At 38.8% G+C, this 22834-nt stretch overlaps 1 protein-coding gene across 1 annotated transcript; it reads right to left on the bottom strand.

The window, feature by feature from the left end:
* Positions 1-1315: 1315 nt before the first annotated feature.
* LOC117266770 (calpain-1 catalytic subunit-like) lies at positions 1316-21798 on the bottom strand. Its single transcript, XM_033642113.2, has 22 exons — positions 21592-21798; positions 18962-19216; positions 17022-17091; positions 16825-16943; positions 16349-16482; positions 16077-16251; positions 13307-13381; positions 13032-13117; positions 11402-11476; positions 11072-11232; positions 9957-10114; positions 9078-9089; positions 8759-8967; positions 8566-8599; positions 8352-8420; positions 7734-7791; positions 4946-5007; positions 4372-4440; positions 4133-4211; positions 2162-2278; positions 1918-1970; positions 1316-1785 (listed from the first exon to the last, which is right to left on the bottom strand). Exons 2-22 carry the CDS (start codon positions 19196-19198, stop codon positions 1759-1761), a joined length of 2079 nt encoding a protein of 692 aa, XP_033498004.2. The 5' UTR covers positions 19199-19216; positions 21592-21798; the 3' UTR covers positions 1316-1758.
* Between the last annotated feature and the right edge of the window lie 1036 nt (positions 21799-22834).

Genomic DNA, 22834 nt, shown 5'->3' with positions numbered 1-22834 from the left:
TAAAAACCATTTGAAAACACAAACACTTATCAGACCATGAACTATGCAGGCTAAAATGCTAAAATGGAAACAAGAGGAAGCGGGTACTTTGCTAAAGTTGGATGTTATCAACCTTTAATTAAAATCACTGCGACCTCTCTGGATGGCCAAAAGTAATACTTTATTCTCAAAATGAAATTCAAAGGGAAGCTGACAGATTGTGCGATGTTCTCACAGTATTTAAAGTAGTGGCATTAATGTACAAATGTAACTTCTGAACAATTATTGAATGCCATATTTTAAATCAAATTTGTCTCATGTTTATCCAAGAAATGTGTGTTCTAGTTTTGTATCAACATGTTGTCTTATTAACAGGTGACAAAGGGTTAAGCAAGCTCGCCAATCATTTCCTGTTTTACAACCTTGTTAATACAGAACCTCGTCACTATCTTAGTCTATAGATTTATATGAGTGAGTCAGCTGGTCAGGCAGAAACAGCATATTAACAAACTAAGCCCACAAAGGCTCACCTGCTATATGTATTTCAGTTCTTTGCAGTGAGTGTCAGGTAAAAGCCTCCCATTGCTGTTGATATTGTTTGCAGCCACAAGATGGCAGAAGTGCAATACTAATCTGTGAACATGTGAGTGGCAAAGTCTTCATACCAACTTCCTGTGCATTCCAATGCCCATAGTACTAATATTGCAAACAACAATAGGGCGTAGGTGTAAAAATAAAAATAACAGAGAACTGTAGATGTAATTTCACTGTTGCAAATATAATATGTTAGAATGTACAGTCTGTGCACAACTTTAAAGTCAAACTACATTCATTGCAAAGTAGCAACAGCAGAGCTTCCTGGGTTGATCTCCGTTTCTGGCAAACTCAGTATGTTGTGTTTCTTTTATCTCCAAGGTAACGATATAAAAACAAGAGGGTCAAAGTTCAGGGCGTAATGTTATGAGACAGTAGTATGTTCCAGTTGTGTCCATACTGCATGCAATATTACGTACTTTTTAAGGGTGGTGCAGTACCTACTAAAATTATAAACAAAACGTATGCAATTCGGAACGCACCCTTGAATTATACATGGCACAGAGTGGTTATGCATGGTGTGTCATTAATGCTACATTTGAGTGCACATTTTTTTTCATTTCCAAATAGAAAAGAAGAAATATCTTTGTTTCTTCTTGCAGTTATACATATGTAACAATCAAAATGTTCCTCTGTGATAAAATCAATGGTCGATAGTAAACTATTTGTACGGATTGAAATTTGCAGAGAGCAAGTGGTTGACAGACAATAGAGGAGCCCAGCCCAAATCACACGCTCGTACTCACAGGTCAGATCTTTTTATTATTATTTTTGAAAAAGTTATAGAAAATGGTCAACATGGTTTTTGCAGTTAAAGTGACTGCATTTCATATCCTGAAATCTGAAATTTGTTGTGGGTGAAAAGTCACAGTCTACAAATAATACCAAAAAATGTGCAGTAACTCAGTCTATCATTTTAAAATAATGCAATTCCATATCGAGCCTATCAACATGTCTACAAAGGATTGGTTATGTTTTCACTTTAATGTGTATTTTACTGCAATAGAAGTATAGTAGTGAAAATAGAGAACCTTTTAGTTACAGTTCATATTGTGTAATGAATTATTCATAGAAAAACACAGCTTTTATCTATTGATGCAGATTTTAAAATGAAAAGAAAACACTCGTTTGAAACATCTACCCGTTTTGTCCTTATGAATTGCGCTGTCCATCTTCCTTTTTGGGTTAAGTGTACATTGAAACGTACATCCACTGAAAATAAAGAGACAGGTTATTAATGCAACACGTACACAAAAGTGCATTTTTTATCCTTGAAAATGTATCATTAAGTTACACTGTGGCATTATATCTATGACTTCTGACAAGAAGAATATGTATTATTACCTCTGACTCTTTGAGATTCATGGCTTTCCCATCAGACAGCTGTTGGAAGATTTCTGTTGGGCATCACACAAAAATAAAATAAATTGCATCACTTTAAGCCAAAAGTGTTATAAATTGCAACTAGACCAGACTCACTAACTGGGAACGAATGTGTATTTTAACATATTTATAAGGCAAGAGTGGTAGACAATAACTTCTTATGTCTTATCTATTGTCACCATTTGTTTCATTTGACTTCACTTACTGTACATGCAGCCCAAGCGAAGCATGAGACTGATGAAGCTCTCCAGCGTCATGTGGCCAGAAGAGGCACCATAGCGTAGAGCCATCAAATTGAGCATGTCATCCTTGACTCTCATTCCTGTGCAACACACACACAGGAGGAGCAGTTTGGAAATGTAGCTTATTCTTTCAACACTTAGGTGTTTTTCACTTACACAATTAGCCACAAATGCAGTCTCAGTGTAAATTTAATCATGAAAACTTTCTTTATTCTATATTCACTAGTCCATACCCATTGGTAGCTTTGTTACCTTCTACCTTTGCCAATCCTCAATGCCTATGTGCAGTTTCACATAGATTGACCACGTCAGTGAGTAGAAAAACATGGGACAGACAGAATGACACACTGACAATTTCCGTGATTATGTACAGCATACCATACCATGACTTAGTCATGCCAAAAATTAGAAAGAAAAAAGCAACATTTGGCCACAGGGGGAGCCACAACTATCGGTCGCATTTTAGCCATTTTTAAGCATTTTTCTGTTATTATAGCGCCACCCAGTTGCCAATTAGAGTTAAATTTCTCCAGTCACCTTGAGGCGTCCTGTTCTACATATCTACCAAGTTTAGTAAAAATCCATATGGCGGTTAGGCCTAGATAAGAAATTAGCTCTCTAGTGCCCCCATTTTGTTTGATGGGGTCAATAATGGAGGGGTCCCCTCAGATTATGTGTGGTCATATGCCTACAAAGTTGCATATGATATTATTATCACCTTTCAAACTGATGTGGTAAACTTGTATGCAAACAGGTGCTCACCAAACTCCCAGGAAAGCAGCTCAACCTTGCTTCCAATTTTCCTTCTGTCCTTTGGACTCTCACAGCAGATAAGGAAAAATTCCCACCAAAAAAACCCTTTAACGGGGGAAAAAAATTGTAGAAACCTCAGGAAGAGCAACTGAGGAGGGATCCCTCTTCTAGGACGGACAGACGTGCAATGTAAAGTCTACAAGCAGAGCAAGAACTCGTGGCGGGCCCAGTAGGAGAAACACTACTGTGCGTATTCCGCGGGCCACATACTGTGGAAATAAACATCGAAGCTAGGAACTTTTTTTGGTGTACGCACCAGGCAAGAAACTCCACTGGAATGCATAGGTGCCATCTTGTGGTCCCGTATGTAGCTACTATATACCATGCTCATGCCTACAAATTTATCGGATACTGAGCAATATTAGCAGCAATTTGGAGTTTTGTTCCAGCTCCAACATTCAACCTGTTTTCAGCCCTGTTATTGGTGTTCACAAACTCCTCAGGGAAATGTCTGGCTTTTTAGCGACTAAATACTGTCTACCAGCCAACAGTCTAACTGTGTCTTTCTGCTGTTTGGTGCTGAGTTTGTGGTGTACAGTGGGTTTACTGGAGACTGGAATCTGCTGCCTACTGCGATGATGTTGCTAGATATGAGAGTGGTAAGACTGAGCCAAAATGTTGAAGTTGCAGGCCATAATGATAAGAAACAGTTAGCTGAAAGATGCTATCACTGCAAGCTGCATATAAAGGAGAACTGCAGAGTCAGTGTTCGTGGGTAAAAGCAATTGTGATGAAGAATGTCAGTTATTCTTAGTAGACATTATTTTCCCCAAATGGAGATTTCAGGTGAGCTGCTGCAGATTCAGTCATTATCATGCAATAAAAATAATAACAATAATAACACATATTCAGTTCAGATTCTCAAATTGACTCTTAAATGTCATCCAACATATACATAGTTCTGTAGAAGAGGCAGAAATGGCACATTAACGCAACACGTCCTCTGTTATTCATCTAATATCAGTTTCTTTGTTGAGAATGTACTTTCTTTATGCACACACTGTTCACATGTTTATGTTTCCAAGTGTTCTTTGGTACTGACTTTTAAATGGCACAGATTTTTTTCATTATATTTAATAAACCAATAATCAAGTGAGTGAATCGATCCTAAACTGGTCTACCTGAAGCTTCGAAAGCATTCCTCAGCTCACTCATTGACAGGGTTCCAGTTCGTGAAACATCAGTGAGGAAGAAAATGTCCTAATAAATGAAGAAAACACCAACAATCATCATTTCAGTCTTCCATATCTATAGTCTAATGCATATGAATTAATGGTAGATTGACAAGGCTGCAAAACAGTTATGTGTGTAAATATTACATAAAATTTGAAATGTTTGTGCTGCACTTGGTTCCTTTTACCTTGTATGCAACGACCTTCCTCCACAGACGAACAAATTCCTCACTGTTCAGTTTGCCAGTGATCGATGTCTAGCTCGACATTAAGGTATCACAGCTGCACATGTTGTTTCATGTCTTAGCCTGACCTTTGCTGATGACATGCCGATATTATCATGCATCCTTTGTCCATGTTAAACAAGGCCGAAGTTTCAAGTAATGACGTAAACATAGGTAACAGTACTCCTTGTAAGCAAAATCCTCTGGCTTCAGATTGTTCTGTATACTCTGTTTCCAATGTTTTTTTCTACTTTTGAAACAAAGTGACATTTGTTTGTGACAGATATATGGTCATCTGCCCCAGGTACATAACTGCGAGTGCAAGTGTAACCTGCACTGCTACACCGCTACATGTTAATGTCAGGGAAACATATAATCTTGGTTAATGAAGTTGTTCATTTCTCCCCGCATCTGGATCTGATTCTTGCTGGGACATGTCCTGTGGGTAGATTTTAGTATAGAAGCTTTTATTGGTGTTTTTTCATAGTAGAAAGAATGACTATATTTTGTTACAGTCACATGCATCACAACAGGATACATCCATCAGAGCAACCATGCTGCGACAGGCATCAATGGTAAAGCCTCCAGATTTCAAGTCCCCTTAAAAAAAAGAAGAAGAAGAAGAGAAATCAGTAGGAGACATACTTTGGCCTAATGCCTCATTTCCACATAGCTCTGTTTGCATATGTAAGTCAAGGTCCATTCATTCCTATGAGAGCCTCTGAGAACTTTTGGAAGTTAGCACAAAACAAGTTAGCTAACAGATTTATAAATGTAACACAGCTCTATTTATACATTGTTCCCATGTGAAAAGTTCTGTAGCATGTGAAGCTAGCTAACATTAACATGTTAGCTGTGTAATATATAGAATACATGCATAATGGATCAGCCTGTAACAGAATATTTCACGAAACACCTTACAGGCCAGCCTCCCCACTTTTTTCTTGCTCTGCATACAATACATGCAATGCAGTCACCAGAGGTAACTTACGTTAGGCTGTAAACAAACTACACCTAGGTCGTATGGCTTCAACGTTGCCAACACAATGAGGCATTAAAGCCATGTTCGGCGTGGTTTGGCATGATGCCACTGGAGTCTCATGTAGCCACTTGTTAGCAACCATGTATTTTAAGACACGTAAAGCTTCAAAATTACGAGTGGGGTATTTAATGTATTTTATGTCAGAAAACAAAACGTGAAAGTCTCTTAACCACAAAACGTATTTCAGGTATTTTACAAAAAAAAAATTCAAATTACCACTCTATTATTGGTCCTGTTTTGTCTCTGTACTGCTCCATGCACATATTACACAAGAATGGATTGCGTAAAAACACTCAACATTAACTTGTCTTCCATTTATGCAGTGGCATTTCTATTCATCCATAAAGAGTTGCTTATCCTTGCGTTAAACACTGTACTGCCTATACTCAGAGGCGGCTGGTATAAATGGGCGTGCGGGGCTAAGCCCTGCCTGTCTTTTACAATAAAGACGAGAAAATTATTAAATTAAAGAAAATATTAAAATATTAGTTATTAAACCTTAGAACTGATTGTTTTTGGTGGAACCTATAGCAGCAGCAGCAACAGCACTAATAGTCACAAAAACGCAGGATTTATCTAAATGGGCTGATTTTTTTACAGCCCATACTCCTAGAATCAGCTTCCAATCATTGTTGTCACATCGTGAGTGTCAGGTGTCATGACAAGCCCCCTTGATTTACTGTCCAGCTGGGCTAAATTAATCCAGCCCAGGCCACTGACTTCTGGCCGATGACAGTGCTTGGAAGTACAGTGAGGGCCTGCCCGCTGTTAGTGTAGTGGGAGAGTGAACGAGGTGGATTATTTTAAATGCTGTCTATCGAGCGGGACCTCATCCAAAAATCAAATGGCCGTCGATGTGAGCTTCTCTTCAAATAAGGTAGGCCCAAGTAGGGCTGGGCGGTATTCGCGGTGACGGTAACTTACCGCAGTAAACATGAGCCGCGGTACTGCTTTTGTGGTTACTTTCATACCGCAGTACTCCGGCGGCCGGCCAGGCCACCTCCATCACATAGCGAGGGAGGTGTGTGAGGCAGGCAGGCCGGCCGCCGCAAACCCAGGCCGACGGGAGAAGGGGGCCTGGGAGCCGCCGACCCTCCCTCTTCCCTCTAAGGTGTATACATACTGTATAACGTTATACATAATAATAGATGGATTAGCAACCATTTTACTTCTGACGATAAATAGTTTCCATCCTAGACTTGTTTAAGGTGTAAAAAAAAGAGAGAAGACGATACTGCGATATCATACGGTCACTGCATCCCCCCAAAATAATACCGTGATATTGATTTTAGGCCATACTGCCCAGCTCTAGGCCCAAGCCCTAACCTCTCATTAAAGGAGCATTACTCCTTTCCTTTCTGTATGCACACGCGCGCAGGCGTGCGAACGAGCCAGTGAGAGAGAGAGAGAGGGAGAGAGAGAGAGAGAGAGAGAGAGAGAGAGAGAGAGAGAGAGAGTGAGAGAGTGAGAGAGAAAGAGCTTTTGGTATCAGAACATTTTTGTAGTTAGCCTAATTCTCTAGTTTTGTTGTAGCGCATTGTTGCTGTAACCTGGTTATGTATCTCGGTGTAATGTTACTAGCAATGTTTCCATCAGCCTGTTTAGATGCACATCTAGAAGTATCGCATCGGAAAATTATGATGGAAACGCCAAAATTCAAATTAAAATCCCCTGATTCGCACAAACTAAAATACGCTCACTTTAGCCAGGTTTTGGTTGATTCGAAAAAATGTTGATTCGCAAAACAGAGGATGGAAACAGTTATGTTCGAATTAAGTCTGACGTAGCACACCTCTCTCCATGGTGATATCCACACTCTGGGTCGGGAAGGCGGTAATGCATTTACAAGCTGGTTACCAACCACCAGAAAATGTAGAAGAAGAAGAATGCGAGACTTGTTTTGTTTCCGATTCTGCGGAGTTCGTAGTTTTCACCAAAGTCTGTACATTTAATGGAAACACACAGGATTCGTATTTCTTTTAATACGCATTTCCCAATGATTCCAATCACTTTTGGATGGAAACATAGCTACTGTTGCTGCAGCTGAACTATTGATCAGTATAGGCCATAGGCCTAATGCGTTAGCCCTCCCACCCAATTTCACCATGAGCCACTACTGCCTATACTGTACACAAATATGGACACAAAACAAAACTGTGTGGAAACAAGGTATAAACCCTTTAATATAGCAGTTCACATATAATTTAAGATGATAACAGTGTATTGTGATGTTTTTGAGCTCTCTTGTTTATCAAGTCTCTTAATATTATTTCACAGTCCAAACCTTGCAGGATGCGTTCATTTAGAAGCCTTTGGAGCTGCTCAGCATCCACTTCTTCGTACTGGAAATGAAATGAAAACAGATATATTAGACTGTGGTAAACTTTCTATAAGCTTTCATTGGTGAGTTTTCTGTCAGCCACATGAAAACAGACCAAAAACAAAACCGCCCCCACACCCATTAGCATTCTTTTTAGTTGGGTATCTGTCTACCTGACAAATGGACATTCAATATTCACTCTCCTTAAAGCTCTCTTTTTAATGTCTGCTGTTTGGTGCTGGGGTGGTGGGTCTAAGACAACATTTAAAATTAGCTGTGGCTGGAAATGAGGTTGATGAGGCAAATAAGACAGATCAAAGCAGTAAAACTGTGTTCCATTAAACCAAAACAATGAGCTGAAAAACATTAAAATGCTCCCTCAAGCTGAGAAGAACTGCGGAGTCGTGATAATTATCTGTGGGTTTGTAGCTATGAATGACCCCTCTTACTTTATGCATAGTTATTTGACCCATTATTCAGAATATTGATAACTTCAGTTTTAAAGTATGTGAAAGCTGGTGGATTTTTCAATACATTTTTCTTAAAAGGTTTAACGCTAGCTAGCGAGTATGCAAACATTACCTTGTCAGAGTGGTGGCGGAAAAATGTTTTCTTATTTTCATCATCCTGTGCATCTGTGACCTCTTTGAGCTGGAAATCAAAATAAGAGAATGAGAAATTAAGTTATTTTATCCCAAATGAAATGCAATGGTCAAAACATATTCACATTAAGTATAGTTAAGAACATGTAACACAATATCAGAATAATATTTTGATAATATTAAATCTGGCACACCTTTGGTACTGGCTCATGATCACCAGAATTCTCACTGTTGGGAAAGACCAAACACATTCTGCATGGGATTAGTGTGTTTTTTTTTCTTTCTCAGTAAAACACCAGTAATGTGTGACACATGCTGTGCAGATTCATTTGGGGTGATTTTGTGACGTGGTCATACAAACAGTAAGTGTGGAGAGAGTGAGCGTACTAGCCATTGGTCTCTTCCTTGGAGAAGATGGTCAGGATGAAGGAGGCTGACTCGTTTGGGTTGAAGGTACACGGCACAATCAGGTATTCAGCAGGCTTCAGCATTACAAACTCCATCACCTCACGTGCATTTATGAAGGTCAAAGTTTGGACGGCGGGTGCGTTGCTGCTGAAGAAAGAGGGTGGGAACTTCCCTCTCTGTGCCTTGTACTGTAGTAATAAATAAATATACTTCAGTCCTCTGCAGTTTATATCTTTTAGCTGAGCTTCACAATGTGGATGGAGATTTATTGTGGGATTGAGATAAAATTGTGTCTTACTTGTTCCTTCACCTTGAGGGAAATCAGTGGAAGATGAGTTTATGGTGGAGACAAAAGCAATTAAGTTAATGAGTATGAATAAATACTCAGTTACAATAATGTATTATTATGACGTGCACATATGCAGTTACTCAAGATGAAAAGCAGAGTAAGACCTACATTAGACCTCCCTAGGTAGCCAGCTGCAGTCTAACATTCTGTTGCATGGGCTTTGACTATGGTCGTTCATTTACTGTGTTCACATTCAATTTACTGCGACCCTCCTTTGACTCCTCAGAATATAGCTTCCTTAAAAAATCTGAGATGTTTTATCTCTAGATGAATGAATAGGGTTGCGTGTGGCCAGCAAGCTCCAAAGCACCCCCAAATGCACACCTGTGTTAGGATAAAGTTCCTTTGATGTTCATAAAATTTGAGTGAATCATCGCTCTCATCATCAATCATTAAATTTTGTTTTACAAACAGATTTGAGGAGTTAAGACAACTTGGTCTCACTCTGAAGTTGTCAAAAACCACCGCTTGATGAGTGACTCCCGGCGTCTTTTCCTGTCACCGTGATACACAGCTGGTCGGCGTTATTGTTTAACTTTCACCCAACTTATAAGTTATTTTATTTTTATTTATTTATTTATGTACAAATTATGGGCAGGGGAACAAAGTTTTTCTCAAAGTGGGCCTCCCATCCCAACCACAGATATGCAGGCCATTTTGAAAACTGGCAATGCCACTTTTTCCCTCACCAAAATTTTGTTCTCATTGTCAAGAGCCCATAAAAAAGTTCTCCACCTCGTCAGGGCCTGACAGGGATGTCTACTGTATACATGACATGTCCCTAATAGTCGTTATACTGTGACAGACACAATAAAGGGTAACGTTTACCTCAAACACGCTTAATCCAATGTGGAAATTTTGAACCAGGTGTCTGTTCCTTTTGTCAGACTTTTGCATGAGAGATATCAGCACATTTTTCTCGCCATCTTTCCCTGAATATTCACCGCCAATCTTGACCCGATACTGTGGATTAGTCCAGAAACTGTCTGGAAGAGAAACAGGAGAAAGTGTTTTTTGCATTGTATAATTTTGCAAAGAATCAGGTGAGTGATTTGATTGATTTGTTGAAATTGAAATCATATGTTATTGGTAATGGCTTGCACTTTTCAGGATTTGATTTTGGTTTTGGAAAGGGGAAGAAATGTGTATCTCCTTCCAGTCTCTCTAGGTAATGAGTATTACTCATAAAGGTGCCCCAGGCACAATGTTTAACTCAATACCCACAAAACCAGCCTGAAAATGACGGAAATCTGAAGTGACTGCACGAGAGTCTATGGAGCACAACCATGTAGCTGTCAGACCCTTGTCAGAGCTAGCTGATGCTATGCTATGATTGGCCAGTCTGTGTTCAAGGGGTGGGACTCAGTGAAGGGTCATTTGAAGCCCATGTTAAAATTCCTAACATCAAAGCAAAAATAAATATGTTTCCAGCCTGTAACAAAAATGGTTTGGTCTCTACAGCTAATACTAACAGTCATGAAAACTGTACAGGGGCGTTAATTCTTATATAACTCATAACTTTATATATTATTAAGGCTAAAAGTTACACATATCTAAGGGTGGGGCCGCTTGAGTAACAGGCTGTCTGTGAGGCATTGCACAGTCAATGAGTCAGATCCACCCCTCGATCAAAAATGATTTTGTCTCCAAAAAAATTTTGGCAATGGCCAAAATGCTGAACTCAAGGCTTCAGAAGGGGAGTCCACAAACCAATGGGTGATGTCACGGTAGCTATGTCCATTATTTTATACACTCTAAGCTCAAGCCTCCCAGCGACCCTTGAGAGAATAAGCGATTACAGAAAATGAATGGATGGAACTTTATCATTGGCACTGCAAAAATAAAAGCGTCGATAGCAGGACAACATAAAGCACACATTTGCTTCAGTGGTATGACGAACTATATCAAGTTTTATTAATTAAGTCCAGATATCCTGGAAGTACCTTTATTTTTCGCGCATCCTCCAGCAGTTGTTCCTGCAACCCATCTGCCCTCATACATTGAAGTCTTCCAGCGGTAAGAGGAGTGTGCATCAAGGAAGTCGGGATACTGGGAGCAAATGTCAAGATTCGCGTAGAACTTATAGAAGTCTCCAATAGTCATCCTGTTAACATCAGAGATTAATTTTTGATAAAGCATAGTTGTGGATATCTTATATTTTAGATACACTTAACTTTGAGTATACACTGATTTGTAGTTTTTGCTGTAATTGCTACTACGCATGTAGGTGTAATACCATGAAAAGTTTCATACATTTGAGTGAATTTGCTTACCAAAACTCTCCATCATCAGCCACTGAAAGGCACATTTCACGATCTTTGGCACTCACGGTTTGCCACAGCGGTGACCTTGACAACAGTTTTTCAAGAGAGGTGAGACAATATCTTATGATTAACTGTTTGACATTCAGAAGCATGATGTAACACCTCGTCAGGCTCAGGCCTCAGACAGTGCAGTGCTTTGAATGAAAAGCCTATCATTAAGTTACCTCTAAGGCAGGGCCCCATAGGGGATGACTTCACTGAAACTGGCAAAACCAGTTTTTAAAAAAAACAAGGGGAGATTTTCAGAGGACAGTTTTCACAAGCTTCTCATTTCAAGCTGCTCTTTTTCCAAATGACATCTTTAACTCTTTTATGTTACCCAAAAGAATGGAAGCTACTGTAAATTTAAACGTCAGTAATTTATACAGCACTTTTTGTGCACAATTGCAGTACAAGGTGCTTAACAAAACAACAAAAATACAATTAGGGATGCACCGATCCGATATCTGGATCGAATATCAGCCCCGATATCATCAAAATAGATGGATCGGGTATCGGAAAATGCAACCTATACCTGCAGCGATCCTTTCCCTTTAAATCTATTGCAACATGAGCTACGTCATACGTCATGGAGCGAAGGAGAGAATCTGCTGTGTGGAGGTATTTCACACTATTTCAGTTGCTGTTGCACAATTGTTTATTTTTGTTAAAAATAAATAATGCATCATTGCATTAATCTCTTTCATCTTGTTTCATTTTATCTTAGGAAAGAACTGTGTAGTCATCAATGCCTGATGCCTCTCGTCTTTTCTGTTCTACATGTAAAGGTATATAGCTTTTTAGGTCAACCATGGTATCAGATCGGTATCGGTTATCGGCTGATAATCAAAGCCAAACATTGCGATCTGTATCGAAACTGAAAAAGCTGGATTGGTGCATGTCTAATCTAAATACAATATAAGGAAAAGTACAGGTAATAGAAAGGGGCAGATAAAAAAGAAGATACATTTTTAAAAGAATTAAACAAAAATGCTAAACAAAAAAGGTAAGTTTTAAGGTTCCTTTTACAGATATTTACAGATTTTTGCCCTCAGCTCTTCTGGCAGACTGTTCCAGAGGTGAGAACCTCAGACACTAAATGCCATCTCCCTGTAGTACTTTGTCCTCACCCAAGGAACAACTAAAAAGCCAGTGTCACAGGACTTAAATAAATTAGGGGAGCATAAATTGAGAGCATGTCTGACAAGTAATCAGGCACCTATCCATTGAACAATAATAATATTAAAATCTATTCTAAAACTGACAGACAGCCAATGGGCATCATTCACTAATATGTGAACCAATGGCAGCATATGACAATAAAACAACAAAGGTTCAAGAATGGAACCTTGAGGAACCCCACGTTATGCCAGTGAAGACCACTGAGGTGGTTGTATTTCAATACAGCAAAAGACCCCTAGCTTTTTGCCAACAGGTTGGCTTTAAGCTAAAAGCAAATGTGGAAAAAAAGGTATGTCAGGGTGTTGTATGACAATACATACATCTTCACTTATCTTGTCACTGAAAAAATAATCTCAATGTATCGGCAAATCAGAACCATGTCTTTGTGAAACAGTCACTGAGTAAAAGTCGTTCTCACCGATCACTCCAGTCTCCATTCCACTCTCCTTTGCCCCATGGGTTCCACAAACGCACCAGGTTTACTAATTTTCCTTGGCTCATCATCTGACCAACAATCATCATGGGAGACACATGCAAGAAATTATTCCATTGATCATACAAAATATACGCTTCAGTAGGAGTTAAAAAGTGCAATTTCTACCTGTTGGTAATATTGTCTTTATGATTACTATTGTACAACCGTTTATTGTATTGTTACTTCAAATTCTAAGTGCAATATGTGTAATTCTTCACCTGTTTCAAACCTGTGATTGTGTAGGCATGGCCTTGGACCAATCCAGTTTTCGAGACAGTGTTGTCAGGGGTCTCCTACAAGCCAAAAGCATTTATAAATGATTAAAGTCGACTGACCTGTACGATTAGAGAATATGCAGGTATGTGTTATAGACACAACTTAAGTGGAGATGTGATGCAATTTTGGGAAAAACGCCCTTTTGCTTTAGAGTTAGAGGAGAATTACAATAGTTACTGAGTAGCAGGTGGCACCATGTATGGTAGCCTTGGCCACCAGACCAGTGTGTGACTGTGTGTGAATGGGTGAATGTGACATGTACTGTAAAGGGCATTTACACCAATCATGTTTGTATGGTAAATGGAAAGCTAAAACCCACAGCTGATGCTATATGACGACAAAACCTGTAAACAGGAGCCTCTCAAACATGGATAAATTATAATGCTGCTTTCCATTCAAAGTTGGAAGTCGAAATTTCCCTGCTGAAATTCTTTGGCAAGTGTACACACAGCTGAACTCTCAGCAGTGCAGCCTCTTTGCATATATAAACAAAACATTGTTTAACTGTAACCAGCTATTGAATAACATTTGCAGCCTATTTTGACATCAGTTTACATCCAGAACAGGTTTTACTATATGTTCGATTGTGTTATTTTAATTAAGTACAGGGAAACATTAACATTGCCTTTTAATTAATGGTTTACCATTTACAATGTACTTTCCATGGGTGCTGCCATAGCTGTGTGATGTCAAACAACTGCTTCATCATGAAGTCAGGATAGATGGATTTCCTCTAAGTTTACAAGTAGGAATTCCAACTTTGGCATTTCATGTGGAATTTTTCAAAAGTTTTTGGAAAGCAGCATAAGAACTGGATATCAGACTTCAAGACAGCGTCCATTCAGTTCAATGAAAAAAGCTTGCTACTGTAAGTGCAAAAGTCAAAAGGGGTTTCCAGCTTCCAGGTTTGCTTCCTACTGCACATGCTCAGGCTCTGACAATGCAGGGTTACTCATAGTCCCTAAAGTCTCCAAAAGTAGATCAGGAGCCAGAGCCTTCAGCTATCAGGCTCCTCTAGTGTGGAATCATCTTCCTGTTGTGGTCCGGGAGGCAGACACGGTCTCCACATTTAAGACTAGACTTAAGACTTTCCTTTTTGATAAAGCTTATAGTTAGGGCTGGCTCAGGCTTGCCCTGTACCAGCCCCTAGTTAGGCTGACTTAGGCCTAGTCTGCCAGGGGACCTCCTATAATACACCAAGCACCTTCTCTCCTTCTCTCTCTCTCTCTCTCTCTCTCTCTCTCTCTCTCTCCTTTGCTAACATTCATGTCCTGTTACTGCATCTCGCTAACTCGGCTCTACTGCATGTCACTAACTCGGCTTCTTCTCCCGAGCCTTTGTGCTCCACTGTCTCTCAGGTTAACTCATATCGCAGTGGTGCCTGGATAGTGTGACGTGTGTGGTTGTGCTGCTGCCGTGGTCCTGCCAGATGCCTCCTGCTGCTGCTGTTATCATTAGTCATTAGTCATACTTCTACTATTATTATACACATATGATTATTGTCACATATGTATACTATCAGATATAATATATACCAACAACATATTGTACCACAATAACCAGAATTATTATAATAATATTATTACTTAAATTAATGTTGTTGTAAGCTACTATCATTACTGTCTGTCCTGTATCTCTCTTCATGTGTCATTGTTTCATACGGATTACTGTTAATTTATTATGCTGATCTGTTCTGTACGACATCTATTGCACGTCTGTCCGTCATGGAAGAGTGATCCCTCCTCAGTTGCTCTTCCTGAGGTTTCTACCGTTTTTTTCCTTGTTAAAAGATTTTCTGGGGGAGTTTTTCCTTATCCGCTGTGAGAGTCCAAAGGACAGAGGGATGTTGTATGCTGTAAAGCACTCTGGGGCAAATTGTTATTTGTGATATTGGGCTTCATGAATAAAATTGATTGATTGATTGATTGAATTCATTGCTGTGTTTCCGGTGGCTTTTTAGGCATGAAAAGCCTTTTTTATTTATTTCTTTGTTTTGTTTTTATTAGACATCACTGCATTACCTACATTTATTGTGCCCCCAGATCAGATATTTTAAGCCAAAACATGATCTTTTCCTAACCATAACCAATTAATTTTTGTGCCTAAATCTACCACATGTAAACCACAGCCTTGTTTGAATGTTAAGTTTCAGCGTATTTGCTACATAATGATGTACAAATGTATATTTGTGTTTTGCAGAAACGCATGATGCCAACATTTTTCTGCCGATTGGGTTGATCAGCAAGAAAGCAAATAAGCCTATTTTTGGAAATGTCAGACTACTGGTTAAAAAACTTTGAGCAAGGTTAGTCATGTAAAACCATTACGGCATGGCTCATTAGGAGAAGATTTTTCCCAAAATGACAGAAAAAACAACAACTTGGAACAAGGGATGCACTGATGCTCCACCCTGATGATTTTTTTCTTTACGCCACATGATTTCAGTGTCACACCTGTAAACCTCAGTAGGCCTTGTATTCTATAGAAACATGTTTCTTTAATAATTTGTGCAGGAAGAGTATGAACCCATCAACATTTCATATTTCTAAACTTGAGACAAATAACTAATTATAATAACATTTCAACTTGTCTTTTTCTTTAAAGTTGATATTCAGTTCATTGTTCAGCATCTCTCTAATTTATCCATGTGCAGTTTACAAAACATATGACAGAGAGCCAGCCAGTGATTTTGTGTGGTATATTTGTACTTACCCCTTGAGGTGTACCACAGCTCATAAGTGACTTGGATTGGCCGGCTCTGCACATCAGCTCCCACAGTTGTGCAGGGGGATCTGACAGCTGGATAGTCATGTGAACACCACCAGTGAAGTCCATCATGGCCTCTGCAGGAGTTCCAGCATTCATGTCGACGTAAGAACCACACACTCTGACAGAAGTGGATGTGATATTATTGTTTCAAATATAAGACAAAACTCTGTATCAGGAAACTACATTTATGTGAGAGAAATTATTTTTTTTCATACTTGGCATAGGCTTTCTCCATCAAAGCAGGCCAGAACTCATTTTGGTGTTTGGAATGAACAAAGATCAGTCTCCCATTGATTGTCGGTAGCTTGTCATCAATGATGACATCCACCCATCTTCCAAATCTCCAGAACTGGATGGTTAGAAAAGAAGGAAATAAGAAAGTTTTATTTTAATATTTTTATGAGACGATAACTGTACAATAACTGTCAACTATAATATCACAGTGTACCTTGAAACCAGTATACCATTGCAACCCTAGCTGAAAGTAAAGCATGGCACTGTATTGTATGTGTCACTACTTAAGATCTATGTCAATGTTTGGTCAGTAATTAATTCTAAAATATTCCTTTTTTACTTTTTTTCAGCTAATTATTTTCAAAAATGTAAAGTGCAGTCCACAAGAATTTGTAAGTCTGATTTTAGTTAATGTTCAATGAAAATATACATCTAAAGTTGCCCTGTTAGTTATTACCCTGAAGTGGAACAGTCCGCAGTATTTCTCATCAAATGTTTGCTCGAGAGGGACAACTTGCCCGAGGACGTCCTTCTGAAATGTCAGAGCTCCAATAGCGGCAAGAAACCAGCAGTTTTCTGAAAAATACAAAATAGGATTGTTAGAACGACAAGAGGAGACACAGTAAAAGATTAAGAGTTAAGAAATGTTCCTACTTAGTATTCCTTGACCAAAATCAAACCTGGAGACCCCGTCAAGTACGAAGACTGGATGAGGAGCAATTTTCTGAAACACAGAGAGTTAACAGGTCAAAAACAACAAATAAAAAGAGAATAGGTTTACTTTTTTCCTCAAGTCTATCTTAATGCAATACAATTACCAATGACTACTGATATGCACAAATGTATGAGGCCTTCTTTATTACCTTTAATACCTTAAGTGGTATAAGAAAACATTTTTTAAAAATATAAAGTAAGTCTTTATCTCAGCATTTCATTACTCCTTGAGCAAAACTACAAGAAATAATTATTTTTTAAGTTTAGATTATGGGTGGTGCAGTGGTTAGCATTGTCGCCACACAGCAAGAAGTTCCTGGTTCGAATCCTGGGGTGGGGAAGTCCGTCTGTGTGGAGTTTGCATGTTCTTCCTGTGTCAGCGTAGGTTTTCTGCGGGTGCTCCAGCTTCCTCCCACTGTCCAAAGACATGCAGGTTAACTGGTGACTCTGAATTGGCCATAGGTGTGAATGTGAGTGTGAATGGTTGGTGTGAATGGTTGAGTGTGAATGGTTGGTCTCTATGGCCCTGTTTAGACAGTTTCTCTAAAAACGGAAAAGTCTGTCCTTTGCGTTTTAAAAAACTTCTGCGTTTACATGACGACATTATTGAAACGATCCCCGTTCACACAGAGCCGCAAAATCTACTGGAAACACTGTAGTATGCACGCCAGGCCAATGGGTGGCAGTGTAAATTTGCAAAGCAACACCACGGCATGACAGCATGCGCCTGCGCTGAAGCGCCTTCCTCTACAACATGGTGATTACAAACCAAAACAAAGAAGACACAATGGCGAAAGCGTGCACAGATAACTTTGTCTGGATGGACGATGAGGTGGAGTTACAGTAACAGATCTACACTTCACTTCAAATCAACAGGGTGAGCAGCACAAACAGAGCTCTGCATTGTTGTTGTGATGGTCAACATTCTCGTGCATGCCTAGTGACTGGAACCGTAATGCGCGTGTGCGAAAAGTCTCCATTTTCAGAGGAACTGCATATTGCAAGTTTACATAACAACGGAGACACTGCCGTTTCCAAAAAGTTGCACTCTGGAACCCGTTTTCAAAATGTTGTGTTTTCAGGCACCCAAAATGCCGCTGTCGTGTAAACGATCAGCCAAAACGCAACTAAAGTTTAGCGTTTTCAGTTGAAATCGTTGTCGTATAAATGGGGCCTATGTGTCAGCCCTGTGATAGTCTGGTGACCTGCCCAGGGTGTACCCTGCCTCTCGCCCAGTGTCAGCTGGGATAGGCTAGCCCCCTCATAACCACAAACACAATAAGCAGTTACTGAAAATGAATAAATGAATGAATTAAGTTTAGATCAGTATTATATTAACTTCAGAACATCAGAAAAGTACACATTTAAAAAAAACAATGAGCTGACAGTTCAATGGCCAAACATCAGGGAGATGCATGAATATCACATGCATTGACAAGTACTGAATTTCATATCTCCATCTGCTGGTGGGCCATCATCATAAGAGTACACATGCATAATAGGATGTTAATCCCACTACAGAGAAGACTTTATGATCACTATTATTAGGTCAGGAAAAAGTGAATATATTGACATCAGTATCAGTTATCAGTCAAATGTGTTGTTACATATCCTCATATTGGATGTTGGTCAAAAAAAATCTAATATCACAAGTCAAGGGGATGGTATGAAGAGAATGTACAAACCCAGCTACCCCCCCCCCTTGAGGCAGATCATTCAACACAGGGAGAACACTCTAACCTGTGCGTCGGGTTGAGTTTGAACACAGACTCTTACTGTACGTTGAAAATGTGCTACACAGTGAAACACTGAGTCAGTGTAGCTACAATAAATCACCTGCTTGATTAAACATTAACATTCATTGTGATGTCTGCTCTCACCGCTGGTCTCTGCCACACTACACGGGCCAGATCAGAAGGGCTCAGTATCCCTTCACCGATGGAGTGCCTGTCAGGGGGGAACGTGTCGTCGATGTACCTCACTCCTCGGACGACACAGTACTGTTTCAGCTGCTGGTAGTCTTGGTTGAAAAACCTGTCAGGGTTGGTGAAGCTTCCATATCCGTTTTGCTTCTGACGAGCCTCCATGATGTTCAGACACACACCGGGAGGAGGCATTGCTGCAGTCTTTGGGCTCTGTCGAGGAAAATGAGATCCAGAACCATTTGACATCTTACTATATCTTATCTTATCTTACTATATAACATCAATTGGCCAAAGGGGGGCGCTATAGCAACCGATTGAAATTGCAAACTTTCATCGTAGAGACATGAATCTTTGCACAGAGATGCCTCTCCTTGTGAGGAACAAATTTGCCGCAAGTGATCTCTTCCTAGGAAGTTTGACCGATCTGCATGAAATTCTGTGAACATAATCTAGGGACCAATATCTAAAGTTCCCTCTTGGCAAAAGTTGGAAAACTTACTAAAACTGAGCTTCTATAAGGCAATGAATATTGCGGAGGGCGTGGCTCGTCACATAAAGGTGTATAACATCTCAAGGGTTTCACCCATCACCACGCAACTTTGTAGGCATATGAGCACACATAATCTGAGGGGACCCCTCCATTACTGACCCCATCAAACAAAATGGGGGAGCTAGAGAGCTAATTTCTTATCTAGGCCTAACGGCCATATCAATTTTTACTAAACTTGGTAGATATGTAGAACAGGACGCCTCAAGGTGACTGGAGAAATTTAGCTCTAATTGGCAACTGGGTGGCGCTATAACAACAGAAAAATGCTTAAAAAGTGGCTAAAATGCGACTGATCGCTGTGGCTCCCCCTGTGGCCCAATGTTGTTGTTTTTTTCTTATTTTTGGTATGACTAAGTCATGGTATGGTATGCTGTACTCAATGGGTATGGACTACAATAATTACAATAATTTTGCATACAAAATTTGAGAGATGCAGATGATAAATTATAGAGAAACAAAAACAACATAAAGTAAAGGAAATGTTTTTGTCCAACACAAGCAATCTTGGCATATATTATGCAAGTCTGTGGATCCCTGCTTTAAAAGTTGAACACAATTGTATTAAGAGATATTCCATCATTGCTAACATGTTGCTCCAGAGCTTCCCAAAGGTATTCAGTCAAGTTGAGATCAGGGCCTGTTTTTTATCAACATTTAAGAAGGAGTAAGGGTGTGATCACATGACTAATTACATGTATGCTTAGAGCAGGAATAACAGGGTGTAACTTTTGCAAACAATTACTTTTTTAAAGATTTGTTTATGTGTGCAAAATTACTAACATTTCCACAAATTCTGCTGCTGGTAGACTAAGTACTACATTTACAAGAGCAGGCAATGCAGACGCATGGAAAGCGATCAAATCAAAATTGTTTGCTCCCTTAAATAACTGTCAAATAGACAAATGCATGTAGAAGACAAAATGGTGTACCATTCTGTCAAATCTACAAATCAAATGCAGACAAATTTGACAGTACATGTTGCTTCACTTCAACATGTTATTTATAATAACCAATAATATTTCTCAGGAGGTATGGGATCACCTCTGCTTTTATACTGCATCCATCTAGGATCTTAATCTTAATCAAATAAAGAAGTCTATTAAATATAAAGAGCATTTTCAAGTCATGATAAATTTGAAAATTATCTGTAATTTGTATATTGTTTTGTAGGGAAAAAATGTTATAAAAGACTGTAAACAATGCAACAACTACTAAACTCTCATAGAAAAAGAAATATTCTCTCTGTAAATTAGAACTATTATTCATAGCATAGTTGATATTAGTATATAAATCATCATCAACACTACAAATTACAAAAGAATATAAACAATGCAACAACTACAACAGTCTAACAGAAAAAATAATAATAATTTCGTTACTTATTTTTCAATATATGCATTGTTATTATTTCTTTGGCTTCTGTCTTCCATGTTTCACTTCCAACAGATTTCACATTCAAGTGTAATTTACTGCAAAATGTTATCATCAGAATTATCCTTATTTGGTTTGCTATGTGTGGAGTTTGCATGTTCTCCCTGTGTCAACGTGGGTTTTCTCTGGGTACTCCAGCTGTTTTTTCTTTTTCTGTCCTCATGTCATCACTAATTTAATTATTATTATTTTTTAAAATAATAATAATAATAATAATAATAATAAAATAAATAAAGCAAAATAAGAAAAAATATTCTCTTCGTAAACACATACTATCCCTAATAGCATAATAGAGAGAAATAGATATAGATACTAAATAGTATATTTTGTTGGAAAAAACATTTTCATAGCACATCACTGTTAGTGTAAAGTTTTTTTTTTTTTTTTTTTTTAAAAGTACAGCATTTAGTCTTATTGTCACTGGAGACCACCTGTGCACTTAAGTTTCTTGAGAGATCATGTAGAATGTTAACATTGGCTGCCTTGTTTCCTGCAGTAAAAAGCATTACACTACAGGCTATATGTCAATATGCATAGTCTGCAAAAATGTGTATTATATAACTCAACCAGTTTAAATTCTATTTGCTTTCTATTGGCTTCTTACCTCGAAGGTTGGTGTCAGAAAGTTTGAGCGGATCGGCAGGTAAGAGCTGGAGAGGCTTTGTCACTTATATAATGCCTGTAAACACCTGAGGCTACCTGGGCGGGCAAAGTGTACTTTCTGTTTCTTCAGACTTTCTTGACAGGATGTGTCATTTATGTTTGAACAAAAGGCACCTGCGCTCACTTGTGGTCACCTGCAGTGTAAACATGTACTGCTGTAAGCTACAATATGAGAGAGAAAGACAGACAGAGGGAGGGAGGGAGAGTGTTTTATTTTCCATATAAAGATCTGGCAAGCTGCAGAAGTTCATATTTATGGCCTGTTTATATGTTTATTGTCTTCACAGCTTCACAGTGGTTGTCAATGATTAGTCAAGACACAAAGTTGCCATCTGTTGGCTGTCAGCGTTTACAAAAGGTTTCATTCTGTGATTAAGGTCAGGTGCGTCTATCTTAACATGAAACTTTGATACCCTTTGATTGAGTATCTGTATTCCCACTAATAAAACAAAACTAAAATCAACCAGTAAGTTAAAATGTAACTCTGACTAATGTCTTTGATTTAGCAGTGACCGACTTCATTGGTGCCAATTAATAAACTGATTATAGGTTTCAATAAATCCATAATTTTGTGTGTGTATGTGTGGTATGATATCATAAACCAAACTCGAAAGCAGTAAGATCTGCACAGCTTAATCATTAACAGTAACAACTTAATATCAACCCATATATCATATCATGTTTGAGCAACCACCAGCAACCAGCTTTGTCAGTACACTATAAAAAATGGGGTTATGGGGTTTGTAGATAAAGTTTTTAAAATAAAGAAGTTTTCAGCATAAAAAAATATGTTTGTTAGATTAAAGTGTTTTAATCAGTTGACAACTTACATTAAGAAGTTGAAGAAGTTGGCCAATATAGAAAATATGTTTGATGTTTTTGAGTCGGAGAGAATTAAAATAAACAAGTTAGAATATGTTAAATAAAATAATTTGACCACCATCATCACAACTTTTGGATAAATATTAAGTTGGTTCAACTAAATTAAGCTTTTTGAGGTCAAAGCAAATGATGTTGGTTGTACTAAACTAATTGTGTTTGTCAGATTGCTGAGTGGTCCTGGGAGTTTGCCCATCCAGTTTACATGTGTTTTGTGGACTTGGAGAAGGCTTCAGACTGTGTTCCACGGGGAGCCTTGTGAAGGCTACTGTGGGTACCAGGTCGCTGTTACGAGCCACCTGGTC

The sequence above is a fragment of the Epinephelus lanceolatus genome, chromosome 15 (assembly GCF_041903045.1).
Source record: "Epinephelus lanceolatus isolate andai-2023 chromosome 15, ASM4190304v1, whole genome shotgun sequence".
NCBI classification, from domain to species: domain Eukaryota; kingdom Metazoa; phylum Chordata; class Actinopteri; order Perciformes; family Serranidae; genus Epinephelus; species Epinephelus lanceolatus.
This window is presented reverse-complemented; position numbering and strand designations above follow the sequence as displayed.

What these genes read in the sequence shown, in the direction of transcription:
- LOC117266770 (XM_033642113.2), bottom strand. Translation starts at nt 19,198, where the DNA reads ATGCCTCCTCCCGGTGTGTGTCTGAACATCATGGAGGCTCGTCAGAAG. An exon ending in AATGGAGACTGGAGTGATCG is followed by an intron (nt 11,477 to 13,031) that starts GTGAGAACGACT and finishes ACTGTTGTCAAG; the next exon opens with GTCACCGCTGTGGCAAACCG. An exon ending in AAGGAAGAGACCAATGGCTA is followed by an intron (nt 8,600 to 8,758) that starts GTACGCTCACTC and finishes CTTTCCCAACAG; the next exon opens with TGAGAATTCTGGTGATCATG.